A 15,139-nucleotide genomic window follows, 5' to 3' on the forward strand; every position below is an offset into this window, starting at 1 on the left:
TGAAGAGCTGAGGGACAGCGCCCAGGCCCAAAGTTCAGGCCCCATGCCCGGACCCAAAAAAAAAAAAAAAAATTAGGACAGCTGAGCATGGTTGTGATGCCTGTAATTCTAACACATGGGAAGTAAAGGCAAGAGGATCACACATTCAAGGAGAATATGGGCTACATTGGAGGTTCTAGGCCAAGCTGCATTATGAGATTCTGACTTTAAAAAACCAAAAATTGAACTGGGAAGGTGGCTCGGTGGCAGAGTGCTTGCCTTGCATACATGAGGCCCTGGGTTCGATTCCTCAGCATCACATACGCAGAAAAAGCTGGAAGTGGCACTGTGGCTCAAGTGGTAGAATGCTAGACTTGAGCTAAAGAGTTAAGGGACAGCACTTATGCCCAGAGTTCAGGCTCCACGACCAACCAAAAACAAAAACAAAAAAACGAAATTCAATTGTGGGAATTGTGAAAGAAGGAGTGGAGTCCCTGCTGAGCAAGCCTAAGTAAAACCGTAAATTAAACATTAATACCATGAAGAAAAATAAATAAATAACTTTGTGATAGGGGCTTGAGTATGGGCCAATCAAGTCAAAGGGGAGACCCTGAGTTAAACTCCAATACTATACATAAAAGAGATTTAAAGGGGGGCTGGGAAGGTGGCTCAGTGGTAGAGCACTTGCCTTGCATGCATGAGGCCCTGGGTTTGATTCCTCAGCACCACATAAGAAAACAGCCGGAAGTAGCGCTGTGGCTCAAGTGGTAGAGCGCTAGCCTTGAGCTGAAGAACTGAGGGACAGCGCCCAGGCCCAGAGTTCAAGCCCCACGACCGGACCCAAAAAAAAAAAAAAAAAAAAAGATTTAAAGGGGCTGGGAAGGTGGCTCAGTAGTAGAATGCTTGTCTTGCATGCATGAGGCCCTGGGTTCGATTCCTCAGCACCATATAAGCAGAAAAAGCCGGAAGTGGCGCTGTGGCTCAAGTGGTAGAGTGCTAGCCTTGAGCTGAAGAGCTCAAGGACAGTTCCCAGGCCCAGAGTTCAGGCCCCACAAGTGACAGGAAAAAAAAAAAAGATTTAAAAATATTAAAAATCAACAAACAAAAGTATTATAAAGTTATGAAAATATAGCAATAATAAATCAGAGACATTTTGTTTTGTTTTGGTTTTGTTTTTTTTTTGGGGTCCGGTCGTGGGGCCTGAATTCTGGGCCTGGGCGCTGTCCCTCAGCTCTTCAGCTCAAGGCTAGCACTCTACCACTTGAGCCACAGCACCACTTCTGGCTTTTTTCTTTTTGCTTATGTGGTGCTGAGGAATCGAACCCGGGGTCTAATGCATGCAAGGCAAGCACTCTACCACTGAGCCACCTACCAGCCCCTAAATCAGAGACATTTTGAAAAAAGATGAGTCAGTTCAGACTACAAAATAAAGTTTTTACCTTAAAATACTGCAGTGAAAAATACATCTGCACGGTGCCAATGGCTCCTACCTGTAATCCTAGTTCCCCTGGAAGCTAAGATCTGAGGATTGTGGTTCAAAGCAACCCAGGTAAGAAAATCTATGAGTCTCTTATCTCTAATTAACAACCAGAAGTGAAGCTGTGGCTCAAATGATGGAGCATTACTCATTGTTTTTGTTTTCGGTTTTTTGTTGGTTGTGGGGCTTGAACTTTGGCCTGGGCGCTGTCCCTCAGCTCTTCAGCTCAAGGATAGCATTCTACCACTTGAGCCACTAGCGGCTTTTCCTGTTTATGTGGTGTTGAGGAATCGAACCCAGGGCCTCGGGCATGCGAGACAAGCACTCTACCACTGAGCCACCTTCCCAGCCCCCGGAGCACTACTCTTGAGCAAAAAATGCTCAGGGATGGTACCCAGATGCTAACACCCCTACCCCCCCAAAAAAAAATGAGGGGGTAAAAAAGAAGCTGTATATTATAATAGAAAGAATATAAGCTTGGAACTATAAGGACTTCAGTTCATTCAACAATTATCTCATCAGCCTCATTGGTCTTAAGCTATGTGATTGGACCTAGTCCTGTTCTGGTGATCAGAAGACATCACTTTCCTCACTAAGAATTACTTGTGGGTAGCCGGGCATAGGTGGCTCCCGCCTATAATCCTACCTACTTAGGAGGCTGAGATCTGAGGATCACAGTTCAAACCCAGCCTGGGCAGGAAAGTCCATGAGACTCTTATCTCTAATAAACCACTAGAAAACCAGAAGTGGCGCTGTGGTTCAAGCAGTAGAGTGCGCGCCTTCAGTTGAAGAGCTGAGGGACAGCGCCCAAGCCCAGAGTTCAAGCCCCACAACCGACAAAACAAAAACAAAAAACAAGAATCATTTGTAGGTGATGCAGGCAAGTAAACATGTGTTCTCTAGTATGCCATAGGTACTGCCTAGTCATTCATCACCTACCAGAATGCTCAAGGGCATGTTAGTTAAGCTGCATAGACTTTCTTCCTCATCCTGAATTGAAACCTAGCAATAATGCACCCATCTGTTGACCCGGTGCTAAGCATTAAATGAAACCACACTTAGGGGTTAGGGGCACCACCTATGTATTATTGGTTCAATTAATTGTAGCTATCACATTGGCCTTTCAAAAATGTACATTTTGAAGCCGGGCGCGGGGGCTCACGCCTGTAAACCTACCTACTCAGGAGACTGAGATCTGAAGATCACAGTTCAAAGCCAGCCAGGGCAGGAAAGTCCGTGAGACTCTTATTTCAATAAACCACTAGAAAACCAGAAGTGGCACTGTGGCTCAAGCAGTAGAGCACTCGCCTTGAGCTGAAGAGTGCAGGGAAAGCACCCAAGCCCAGAGTTCAAGCTCCACAACCAACATAAAAAAAAAAAAAAAGTAGGTAAGGTTGTCAGTTATTGTCATTTGCATCTATGAAGTGAGAACAGGGCCTGACTTCAAATTCCTCACAGAATTCTTTTTTTTTTTTTTTTTGGGTCCAGTCGTGGGGTCTGAACTCTGGGCCTGGGCACTGTCCCTCAGCTCTTCAGCTCAAGGCTAGTGCTCTACCACTTGAGCCACAGCGCCACTTCCGGCTTTTTTCTTTTTGCTTATGTGGTGCTGAGGAATCGAACCCAGGGCCTCAGGCATGCAAGGCAAGTGCTCTACCACTGAGCCAACTTCCCAGCCCCTCCTCACAGAATTCTGAATGGTAGAGTCACATAAAGGCAACACTACCTCAAATTCATTCAAGAACATCCTCTCATCCAAAAAAAGCACATTCCTCAACAACAAAATCTCCAGAAATCCTAAACTTCATGTTAATATTAAACCAAATTTTCTTGTAGGAAGCTCATAATTTTCTTAAGCAAGCTCTAAGCATTATTTTCTCACACAATATAACCACTTTTTTTGTTGTTGTTGTTCGTGGGGCTTGAACTCCGGGCCTGGGCACTGTCCCTCAGCTCTTCAGCTCAAGGCTATAGCTCTACTACTTGAGCCATAGTGCCACTTCTGGTTTTCTGAGTGGTTTATTGGAGATAAGAGTCTCAAGGACTTTCCTGCCCTGGCTGGCTTTGAACTGGATCCTCACATCTCAGCCTCGTGAGTAGCTACGATTACAGGCATGATCCACCAGCACTAGCCCCATATTTCTTTTTTGTCAAATGTAGAACCTTGCACTTGCTAAACTAGCACTTTGCCACTGCACTATATACCAGCCCATTACCTTATTTAAAATAGAATCTAATTTGCACCAACCTCAGAATCCAAAACAAAAAACATTATTTACCTGATAAAATAGAACTGTGAATTTGGACATGCACTCCTCACAACAAAACTCTTCTAACTTGCCCTCCAATCGATTTTCTACCAAATTTGGTGATACTTGTGAACAATAGCTACACATCTTGCAGTAGTTTCCCCATCGTTCTCCAAAGTCTCGAACAGACAGGAACTTGCAAACTGAGTATCAAAAAAGATAAGAGAAAGAAACATAAAATTTACATAGCTTCAAGGAGGTAGAATGACTTTTTGTAGACTTAGATACAAACTTGAAGCTAATTTCTAAATATTTGATATACTTACTTGCTTTTAGGTTATAGGATAGTCTATTTATATTCTAAACAAACACAGAACAACTTCTAAATATACTCTCAATACTTGATCTCTCATAAAATAGATTAACTTAAAATTTTTCTATGTTAGCCAGCACCAATGGCTCACACCTGTAATCCTAGCTACTCAGGAGGCTAAGATCTGAGGATCACGGTTCAAAGCCAGCCCGGGCAGGAAAAGTCCGTAAGACTCTTATCTACAATAAACCACTAGAAAACCAGAAGTGGTGCTGTGGCTCAAGCGGTAGAGCCAGAGCACTCGCCTTGAGCTATAGAGCTGAGGGACAGCACCCAAGCCCAGAGTTGAAGCCCCACGACAGACCAAAACAAAAATTTTTTTTCTATGCTAATACTACTGACTTAAGTTACTTTAATAGTTTTTCTTTGCTAAAATTATTCAAAACATTTAAAATACAGAATGTAACCAGGTACAGTGATTTATTGCTTTATTATTACAGTGGTTTATTGGTGATGATACAAAGGATCACAGTTCAGTCAGTGTCTGGCACTAGTAAAAAAGTAAAAACAACAACAAAATACCTGGAAAAAAAATTTTAAAAAACGTAGAGGCATGGCTCAAGTAGTGGAGTACCTGCCTACTAAGCAAAGGCCCTGAGACCACCAAAAAAAAAAAAAAAACGGCCAGATGTTAGAGTGAACTAAATATAAATTCATTGAAGATCACACTATACGTCATTAAAAAGAAATTACAGTTGAGCATGATGGTGCATGCCTGTAATCCTAGTATTTGGGAGTCTGAGGCAGCATATCAGTAAGGTCAAGGCCAGCCTAAGCCAGAAACTGAGATGCTACCTCAAGTCCCACCCCTTAAGTGAAAAATTACTTGGATTAATTGCCCAACTTATAATAAATTATTTCAAGATAACAGCACTGTGTGAACACGAGGCTTCATTACCTTCACTACAGAATGGCTTGTCAACTCCTGAGAATCGCACAGTTTCCTTTATGATTTTCTGCAGTTTACAGTAGTCACACATTGCCATGACTTTATTTCTTCTTTTGTATTCCTCAGAGCAAGTTGTGCCACAAAACAGAAACATTCTACCCTGCAAAGACATAGCAATCATTAAGATCAAACTAAGCAGTGGCTTTCTCTTTAAAGATATCCTTTACCTTGTCTTTTTTTTTCCTTTTCTCTTAATCAGTCATGGGGCTTGAACTCAGGAACAGGGTGCTGTCCCTAAGCTTTTTCACTTAAGGCTAGTGCTCTACTACTTTGAGCAATAGCACCACTTCTGATTTTCTGGTAGTTACTTGGAGATAAGAGTCTCATGGACTTTCCTGCCCAGGGTGGCATCAAACCACAATCCTCACATCTTCTGAGTAGCTAAGATTATAGGCATGAGTCATCAGTACCCAGCTTTCTTTGTCTTTTAAAAGCAAACCTAACACAACCATGGAAGATGAAAAGCCAGAAGGGCTTTAGTGGATGAGTTTATCTTCAACCCCTTTCACAATCTCTTTACCTTGTAGAAAAGCAGCTCTGGTTTTGTGGCAAATTGATGGGTACAGTAGTGACATATGAGTTTCATAAATGTATTGGTTAAAGCAATCTGCTGGGATTGTTCAGCAAGAGTCTGGAGGGCAGCTGCAGCGGGGCCGCTGACTGGACTACTGAAGGTGTTGGTGGAGGCAGCTGTGGATACTGCTGACCCTGAAGGCACACTCACGACCACTTGGCCCTGAGACAGGGTTGCTACTGAAGAGTTTGTTCCCTTTGGCTTGTTAAATACATTCTGAATGAACACAAAACAAAGATTTCATCAACTGAGAAAATAACTTAGTAACTTTCATTTCCTCATTTTTAACAAATTAATTCCACTATATGGCTCTCTTTCAAATCTTATATCTCACCAAAAGTGCTTCACATGTATACTTCTACAATAGGACTGAAAAACTGAAATGTCTCCAGGACATGCCTTTAATACATTACAGCAGGCTTGTCCTTTCCACAAAGGTACCCTCCACCCATATTATCACTGCTAACCAATTCTTGGTGGCTATTAAGACACAGAAACACCTAGTAGCTCATGCCTCTAACCCTAGCTATTAAAGAGGCTGAGACCTGAAGATCACGGTTCAAACCCTGCCCAGGCAGGAATGTCCATGAGACTCTAATCTCCAATTAACACCAGAAAACTGGAAGTGGCACTGAGGCTCAAGTGGTAGAACACTAGCCTTAAGCTGAAGAGCTGTGGGACAGCGCCCAGGCCCAGACCACCACCACCACCACTACCACCACCAACAACAAAAAGTCACAGTAAAAACAAAGGCGAGGGGCTGGGAAGATGGCTCAGTGGTACAGTGCTTGCCTTGCATGCATGAGGCCCTGGGTTCGATTCCTCAGCACCACATAAGCAAAAAGAAAAAAGCTGGAAGTGGCGCTGTGGCTCAAGTGGTAGAGCGCTGGCCTTGAGCTGAACTGCTGAGGGAAAGCGCCCAGACCCAGAGTTCAGGCCCCACGACCGGACCCAAAAAAAAAAAAAAAAGACACCTTGGGACTGGGAAGGTGGCTCAATGATAGCGTGCTTGCCTTGCATCCATGAAGCCCTGGATTCTATTCCTCAGCACCACATAAGCAGAAAAAGCCGGAAGTGGTGCTGTGGCTCAAGTGGTAGAACACCAGCTTTGAGCTCAAGAGCTCAGGAACAGTTCCCAGGGCCCAGAGTTCAGGTCCTACAACCGACCAGGAAAAAGAAAATGACATCTGGAACCCTACAAGAGCCCAGTTTTGTTTTGTTTTTTCCTTTTTAACTTAAACTTAAGACTGAACCTCTATAATCAACATACTGGCTTAGATAAGTACCTAAGAAGCACTGCTGGGATGAACTACCTTGGATCATACCTGGAAAGCCATCACACAGCTGGAGCTACAGAAGCTATATATGGTTCCATTTGACATGGCTAAGTGATACTGGGGGATTGCTGAGGTCTTACAACTGTGACAGGAAACCTTAAGACCTTATGACAGAAAATAAAAAACAATGAGTTTGTTATACAAATGAACAGTAATCTAGTATTAGGAAAAAGAAAGTAAAACACTCAGCTTCTGTTGGTATCCTCAGGGGACTGATATCCTCAGGACTCTCCAAGAACACCAAGTTTCTTACATAAAATGGTACAGTGCTTATATGTAATCATGTGCAGCCTCCCAAACGTCCTATCAGATACTTTAAATCATCTCTACAGTACATATAATATATAATAAAATGTAAATATTACATGAACAACTACTGTTGTTCTCTATTGTGACAATGCTTATACATATGCATATTATTTTCCTAAATAATTTTATTCATAGTTTGTTGAAATGTATGGACATGAATCCACTGATGTGAAAAAAAAACTGTAATCTATGAAAAGTATCTAGGAGATTTACAACACTCTATGAATCTAATACAACTAACCTTAACTCCCAGTAATAAAAAAAAAACTAGCTTAAATTATAATTGTTCTTTCTTCTCACATATGAAATGATAAACTGTGTTTCACAATTTGAAAACCAGTGAAAAACTACTGACACTTAAAAGTCAGTTCATGGGTCTTTAACCATATAGGGAGAAATTCAGGTTATAACACAATGAAAGAAAAACAGTTAGTCTTCCTCAACAGTCTTAAATTTGTAAATTTATCAAATGTAAGTATTACCTGAAGAAGTAACAGTCTTAACTCTGTAGGCAGATAAGCAGTTAACAGAGCAGAAAAGCTCAGTTTTCCCTGAGTCATTTGTAGTCTCAATCATTTCAGCAGAGGGCCTCAATGATTTCCCCAAGGCATAGGGAGGCTTCTGCACTGAATTCTATTAAGAAAATAAAATTACATTGAGATGTGTACAAGAATACATAATTACATTAGTGTTTCAAAAAGGAGATGAAAAGCTACCCACAACCTCTGCCTATGTTTGAAATCTGTGAGCATGATAATGAAAGCACACTAAATAAACTTGTCTGAGAATTGGGATATGGGAAAAATAATTTCTTTCAGATAATAAAACATAAAATAAAAACTGAAAATACTGAGATATTTTAATAACCAAACACACTACAAGTAATAATTGTGTTAATAATAACTGCCTTCTCATCACAAATAACCAGAAAAGATCAGGTAATCCCTGAACCAAAAGGTTACCTCTCTATAGACCAGGATCTCGGACTAAGTAACTCTACCACATTTAAAGCTATCTAATTTGAAAGAGCCTTCAGCAAGAAACCAAAATAAAGCTTACTGAGTATCAGGAGATCCAAAAGGACTGCATACTTTTCAAGCTGAGTTTTATACTCATGCTTTAAGAACTGTATATAAGGGCTGGGAAGGTGGCTCAGTATTAGAGCAGTTGCCTTGCATGCCAGAGGCCCTGGTTCAATTCCTCAGCACCACATAAGCAAAAAGAAAAAAGCCAGAAGTGGTGCTGTGGCTCAAGTGGTAGAGCGCTAGCCTTTAGTTGAAGAGCTGAGGGACAGCACCCAGGCCCAGAGTTCAGGCCCCACAACCAACCCCCCCCAAAAAATTGTATATAATTCTTATATAACAGCATATAACTGTAATATGACAAAATTATCATAGTGGCTGCTATTACATCACTAATAGTATTAGTTATTGAATGTTTTCCATGACTTTCTAGAATTCATGCAAAGCCATGTTGATACACTGCATCAGAAGATTCTTTCAACAACATAGTGAAGTGCTTTCAAAAATTAAAACGGGGCTGGGAAGGTGGTTCAGTGGTAGAGTGCTTGCCTTGCATGCAAGAGGCCCTGGGTTCGATTCCTCAGCACCACATAAGCAGAAAAAGCCGGAAGTGGCACTGTGGGTTCAAGTGGTAGAGCACTAACCTTGAGCTGAAGAGCTCAGGGACAGTGCCTAGGCCCAGAGTTCAAGCCCCACGACCAACCAAAAAAAAAAATTATAACGGAGTTAGGCACCAGTGTTTCATGTATTTAATCCTAGCTACTCAGGAAGCTGAGATATGAAGATCGCAATTCAAAGCTACCAAGACAGGAAAGTCCATGAGACACTCATCTCCAATTAGCCACCAAAAAGCCCAAAGTAGAGCCGTATATCTCAAGTGGTACAGCACTAGCCTTGAGCAAAAATGCTCAGGAACAGTGCCTAGGTCCTGAGTTTAAGCCCCATGACTGGACAAAAAAAAAAAAAACTAGTCCATTTCAGCTGGGTATTGGTGGCACTTAGCTTTAATCCTAGCAATCTACCAAGTCAAGATAGGATCACAGTTCCCTAGAATAGATAAAAAGTTTGGGAGACCTAAGGCTGGTTGAAACCAAAGGCTGGATACATCCTATCTCAAAGTATAACCAGAGCAAAAGGGGCTAGAAGAGATAACTCAAGCAGTGGAGTGCTTGCCTACAAAATGCAAAACCCTAGCACAACCTCCCCTTACCCCCTGCAGAAAACAAGTATCCCATTTCACTGTTGCCATTTCATTCCACAATCATTCTGAATATATTTTTCTCAAAAAGTAATTTCATATCAGGTTAAACATCAGCATGAACTCTTGTTTTAAACTTCATACCTTGTAGCCAGTTTAGGACTGAGCCTAACTATTTCCAACAGGTTGGTATTCATACCTGCTTGTATGCTGTGATGCTTGTTGAACTAAAAACCTTCTGTGATTGGTAAGAGCTACTATAGCAATAGCTCCCACAGTTTTCACAACAGTTCATGGTGAGGTTGTTGGTAGTGTGAAATTTTGAAAAACAGGCATCACTACAAAGACCATGTACCACATTTTGGTATTTAACTTCAAATCGAATCTAGGAAATAAAAACAGACATACACAAAGTGAAACAAAACCTGTTTTTAAAAGAGACTGGGATGCCAAGCACTGGTGGCTGACGCCTGTAATCCTAGCTACTCAGGAGGCTGTGATCTGAGGATAGTAGTTCAAAGCCAGCCTGGGCAGGAAAATCCATGAAACTCTTACCTCCAATAAACCACCAGAAAACTGAAAGTGGTGCTGTGGCTCAAGTGGTAGTGCTAGCCTTGAGCTGAAGAGCTGAGGGATAGTACCCAGGCCCAGAGTTCAAGCCCCACGACCAACAACAACAACAACAAAATATGGATAGAGGTGGGGGAAGGAAAGGAGGGAGGGGGGAGAGAGAGAGAGAGAAAGAGAGAGAGAGAGACTGGGACTAGGAGGAGGGCACAGAAGCAAAGGTAAACAGGAAAATATCCAACAAAAGGGCCCATCAGCTGCACTGGACATTGGTGAAAACGAACTAAGCAACTCAAGGGCAGCAATGGGAGGGAGAGAATGAGAGGGAAAGAAGAAACAGCTTACACTAAATGGAAAGAAATGTACATATCACCTGATGTGGAAGAAATAGCTATATTGTCAAAGCTCATAGAATTCACAAACTACATAGACCATGATTATGACAATGTGCCTCATGAAGATTAGAATGTGTTTGTGATTTTAACTAAATATCACTATCCCATAATTAAAGAAAAAAATAGACTGGGACTGTGATTCAGTGGTACAGTGCCTGCCTACAACACACGAGGTCCCATGTTTATTTCTCAGCAACTACAACACCAAAACACAAAACTGATCTTTCAGCACAATCTCAATGAAAGTAAAATTTAACTTACATAAGCATTTTTCTGACACATACTACACTTAGTCGAAATCCCATTGGTATATATAGTTACAACAGGTTTTTTCTTCAGTTCATAAGAAGACAAGCATGATTGGCTGCAGAAATCTTTGCTAGAAGAGGAATTTTCAAACTGGGTTGTGATCACATTCTTTGGATTTAAAATGGCTCTAAAAAGAAATAACAAAAGCAAAATGAAATATATATAAATTGTAAATTCCCCCCCTTTTTTTGGTCATGGGGCTTGAACTCTGGCGCCTGAGCACTATCCTTGAGCGCTTTAGCTCAAAGCTAGCGCTCTACACTTGAACCACAGTGCATTCCAGTTTTCAGGTGGTTAACTGGAGATAAGTCTCAGACTTTCCTGCCCCGGCTGGCTTTGAACCAGGATCCTCAGATCTCAGCCTTCTGAGTAGCTAGGATTATAGGCATGAGTCACCAGGGCCAGTCCTAAATTCCTATTTTATGAGCAAAAATAACAATGACTAGAGGCAGTCCTTGTGCAGAAAAAGCTTTGTATAAAGCATCTGTAAACTTGGATTTGAGGATTACTTGTTACTGATCAATAAGTGATAATGAGTAAGATACTATCTCAACTTCCTCATTCCTAAAATGGGATTTATAGCTGAGGCAGCTGGCTTACAGTTCTAACCCTAGCTACTGAGGAGGCTGAGATCTGAAGGATCTCAGATAAAAGTTAGGTGGGACAGAAAAGCCTAAGAGACTCCTAAAAGCTTGGTTGGAGGTTTGGATCCAGTCAGTGGTTAAACACCATCTGAACAAATGTAGGCCCTGAGTTTAAACCCTGGTACCAGAAAAAAAGAAAGGCAGCCGGGCGCTGGTGGCTCACGCCTGTAATCCTAGCTACTCAGGAGGTTGAGATCTGGGCTGAGATCTGAGGATTGCAGTTCAAAGCCAGCCCAGGCAAGAAAGTTCGTGAGACTCTGATCTCCAATAAACTGCTAGTAAACCAGAAGTGGTGCTGAGGCTCAAGCAGTAAGCACTAGCCTTGAGCTGAAGAGCACAGGGACAGCACCCAAGCCCAGAGTTCAAGCCCCACAACCGACCAAAAAAAAAAAAATAGAAAGAAGGCAAAAACGGAATTAGATACCTAATTCCTAGATATATAGAGGGAGAATTACAACAAAAGTAATGACTGAAAGAGAGTGAAGGAAGGAGTGATACTACCCAAAAAGAAATGTACTCATTACCTGACATTGCCTTAATAATTAACAATAAAAACTAAAAAAAAAAAAAAAAAAACCTACTGAAATTTCCAACTCCAAGCAAGTTTCATCTGAGCCAGAGGAATCTGAGACTAGGTTTAATGGGCATTCCACAACTGTTCTCTCCAGGCTTTTTAGCTCAAGGCTGACACTCTACCATTTGAGCCATAGCTTCACTTCCAGCGTTTTGCTGGTTAACTGGAGATAAGTCTCATGAACTTCTCTGCTTGGGGTGAACCACAATCCTCAGATCTTAGCCTACCAGGTAGCAGGATTAAAATCTTTCACTCAGGGTCATTCAGTAGTAACCAGGATGATTTTTTTTTTCTTTGATAGGTTGTATGGCTTGAACTCTGGGCCTGAGCACTGTCCTTCAGTTCTTTAGCTCAAAGCTAGCACTCTACCACTTGAGCCACAGTGCCACTTCTGGTCTCCTGAATAGTTTATTGAAGACAAAAGTCTCATGAGGGGCTGGGAAGGTGGCTCAGTGGTAGAGCACTTGCCTTGCATGCCTGAGACCCTGGGTTCGATTCCTCAGCACCACATAAGCAAAAAGAAAAAAGCCAGAAGTGGCGCTGTGGCTCAAGTGGTAGAGTGCTAGCCTTGAGCTGAAGAGCTGAGTGACAGCGCCCAGGCCCGGAGTTCAGGCCCCACTACCGGACCCAAAAAAAAAAGTCTCATGAACTTTCCCTCCCTGGCTGGCTTGGAGCCAGGATCCTCAGATCTCAGCCTCTTAAGTAGGATTACAGGTGTGATCACCAGTACCTGGCTTTTTTTTTCTTTTGGTGGATCATGGGGCTTGAACTCTGGCCCTGGGCACTGTCCCTGAGCTCTTCAGTCCAAGATGAGCACTCTACCACTAGAGACACAGCACCACTTCTGGTTTACTAGTGGTTTATTGGAGATAAGAGTCTCACAGACTTTCCTGCCTGGGCTGGCTTTGAACCGTGATCCTCAGATCTCAGCCTCCTGAATAGCTAGGATTACAGACGTGAGCTACCATCACCCAACCAAGATAAAAAATGTTTTTAGTGCTGGGATGGGATCCAGGATCTTGTACTTGCCAGGCAACCACTTCTTACTAAGCTACATTCCTAGCTTTAAAAATAAGCTTTTAACTGTTATTACTCTACATAAATAACTAATAGCATACATTTTTAAAAATTTCATTTGCTGTCTCATTCATGTTTCTGTGGCAGCTTCTGGCTGTAAGAGGATAGGAGGATATGTGTCTTGTGGTCTGGAGTTGTAGAGTGGCTGAATTTAATCCCACTAGCTCTAGTGGATGAGACACCATTGGAGATGGAAGTCTCACACTACATTCCTGGAAGTACTATCAGGAAAACAGACAAAACACACCAAGTTTATCAAATGCAGTAAAGTAAGAGAAATGTTTACGTGACTTTGCTATTTCTTCCTCTGTCTGAAGCTAAACATTATTGTAAAGCAACAATAATCCCAGAAAAGCTTACAAGGATATTAGATGTACACAATTATTTTTGTAACAATTTATACATACTATTAAGAGTGCTATTAGCCGGTGTTGGTGGCTCATGTCTGTAATCCTAGATACTCAGAAGGCTGAGATCTGAAGATTATGTTTTGAAGCTAGCCTAGGTAGTAAAGTCCCTGAGACTGTATCCAATTAACCACCAAAAAAGCCAGAAGTGGAAGTGTATCTCAGCTCAAGAGGTAGAGCTTTCAGATTTTTTGGGGGGGTTTTTTTTTTGGTTTTTTTTTTGTCGGTCGTGGGGCTTGAACTCTGGGCTTGGGCACTGTCGCCGAGCTCTTCAGCTCAAGGCGAGTGCTCTACTGCTTGTCAGCTTTGAGCTGAATGAAAAGCTCCAGGACAGTTCCCAGGACCTGAGGTCAAGCCCCAAGGATTCACACACACACACACACACACACACACACACACACACACACAACTATATATATATATAGAGAGAGAGAGAGAGAAAGAAAGCGAGAGAATGATATTATTTTATCCCCCACTGTTTTTTTTGTTGTTGTTGTTGTTTTGTCGGTTGTGGGTCTTGAGCACCACCAGAGCACTGTCCCTGAGCTCTTCAGCTCAAGGCCAGCACTCTACCACTTGAGCTACAACACCACTTCCAGTTTTCTGGTGGTTAACTGGAGGTAAGAGTCTCACAGCCTTTCCTGCTTTGGTTGGCTTTGAACCATGATCCTCAGATCTCAGGCTCCTGAGTAGCTAGGATTACAGGTGTGAGCCACCGACACGGCTTATCCCACACTTTAATAACTAAAAAAGCATTGTTAAGGCCAGTGGCAGTGGCTCATGCCTATAATATTAGCTACTCAGGAGGCTGAGATTTGAGGATGGCGGTTCAAAGACAGCCCAGGCAAGAGAGTCCCTCACGCTCTTATCTTCAATTAACTACCAGAAAATCAGAAGTGGTGCAGTGGCTCAAGGAAATAAGAGTGTTAGCCTTGAGCATAAGAGCTCAGGGACAGTACCTAGGCCCTGTGTTCAAGCCCCACAACAGATCAAAAAACAAAACAAAAAAACCCACATACACATACACCTAAAAGAATTATTAAATATCTTAAATACTTTTGTCCACAATTTCAGGATACATGAGTGGTCCTACAAGCCCACAAATAATTTATTTCTTTCCGTAGTAAAATTTAAACTAAGAAACAGAACACTGGTTTACACAAGACTTCTAATAATGAGTCATTTGTTTCTTTAACTGCAAAATTTAGCTGCAAAATTTGTTCAGCATGTTTGAACTAAACTATATATAAACTTTAAAAACTAAAGTGACATGGATACTATTAGGAATTTCATACTTAGAGCAGTTTGTGCAGGTTTTCTTGGGAGGAGGTGGTAGGCAGACAGATGAAGAATATTCAGTAATACATCGTGTAGAACAGAAGAACTGAGTAGATCCTGTCTTGTGATAGGCAGTTTGGCCCTTATAAAGCATTCTTTTACAAGCAGAACAATAAACCTGAGGAGCTACAGCTGGAACTGAAGGAAGAGATGTGTTTGGGCCAGACTGTGCAAGCTGAAAGCCCGGGGTCAACTGTTGGACTAGCAAAACAAAATAAGAAAAGAAAAAAAAACAATTGTAATATCAATACTAAAGCACATATATTCTTTTTTTTTTTTGTCGGTCGTGGGGCTTGAACTCTGGGCCTGGGCGCTGTCCCTCAGCTCTTCAGCTCAAGGCGAGCACTCTACCACTTGAGCTACA

General features: G+C 42.0%; 1 protein-coding gene across 1 annotated transcript in view; it reads right to left on the bottom strand.

Annotated features, from left to right (window-relative positions):
• Positions 1-15,139, bottom strand: part of Zmym6 (zinc finger, MYM-type 6) — a 41,381-nt gene that overhangs the window by 20,969 nt on the left and 5,273 nt on the right. The window contains exons 4-11 of the mRNA XM_013034048.1: positions 14,733-14,976; positions 10,688-10,862; positions 9,664-9,849; positions 7,727-7,877; positions 6,924-7,039; positions 5,545-5,814; positions 4,974-5,124; positions 3,733-3,905 (exon numbers count right to left, since the gene is read on the bottom strand). Of these exons, the coding sequence (XP_012889502.1) occupies positions 3,733-3,905; positions 4,974-5,124; positions 5,545-5,814; positions 6,924-7,039; positions 7,727-7,877; positions 9,664-9,849; positions 10,688-10,862; positions 14,733-14,976 (1,466 nt within the window). The remainder of the gene's footprint in view (positions 1-3,732; positions 3,906-4,973; positions 5,125-5,544; positions 5,815-6,923; positions 7,040-7,726; positions 7,878-9,663; positions 9,850-10,687; positions 10,863-14,732; positions 14,977-15,139) is intronic.

This window comes from Dipodomys ordii, unplaced genomic scaffold, assembly GCF_000151885.1.
Source record: "Dipodomys ordii isolate 6190 unplaced genomic scaffold, Dord_2.0 Scaffold181, whole genome shotgun sequence".
NCBI lineage: Eukaryota > Metazoa > Chordata > Mammalia > Rodentia > Heteromyidae > Dipodomys > Dipodomys ordii.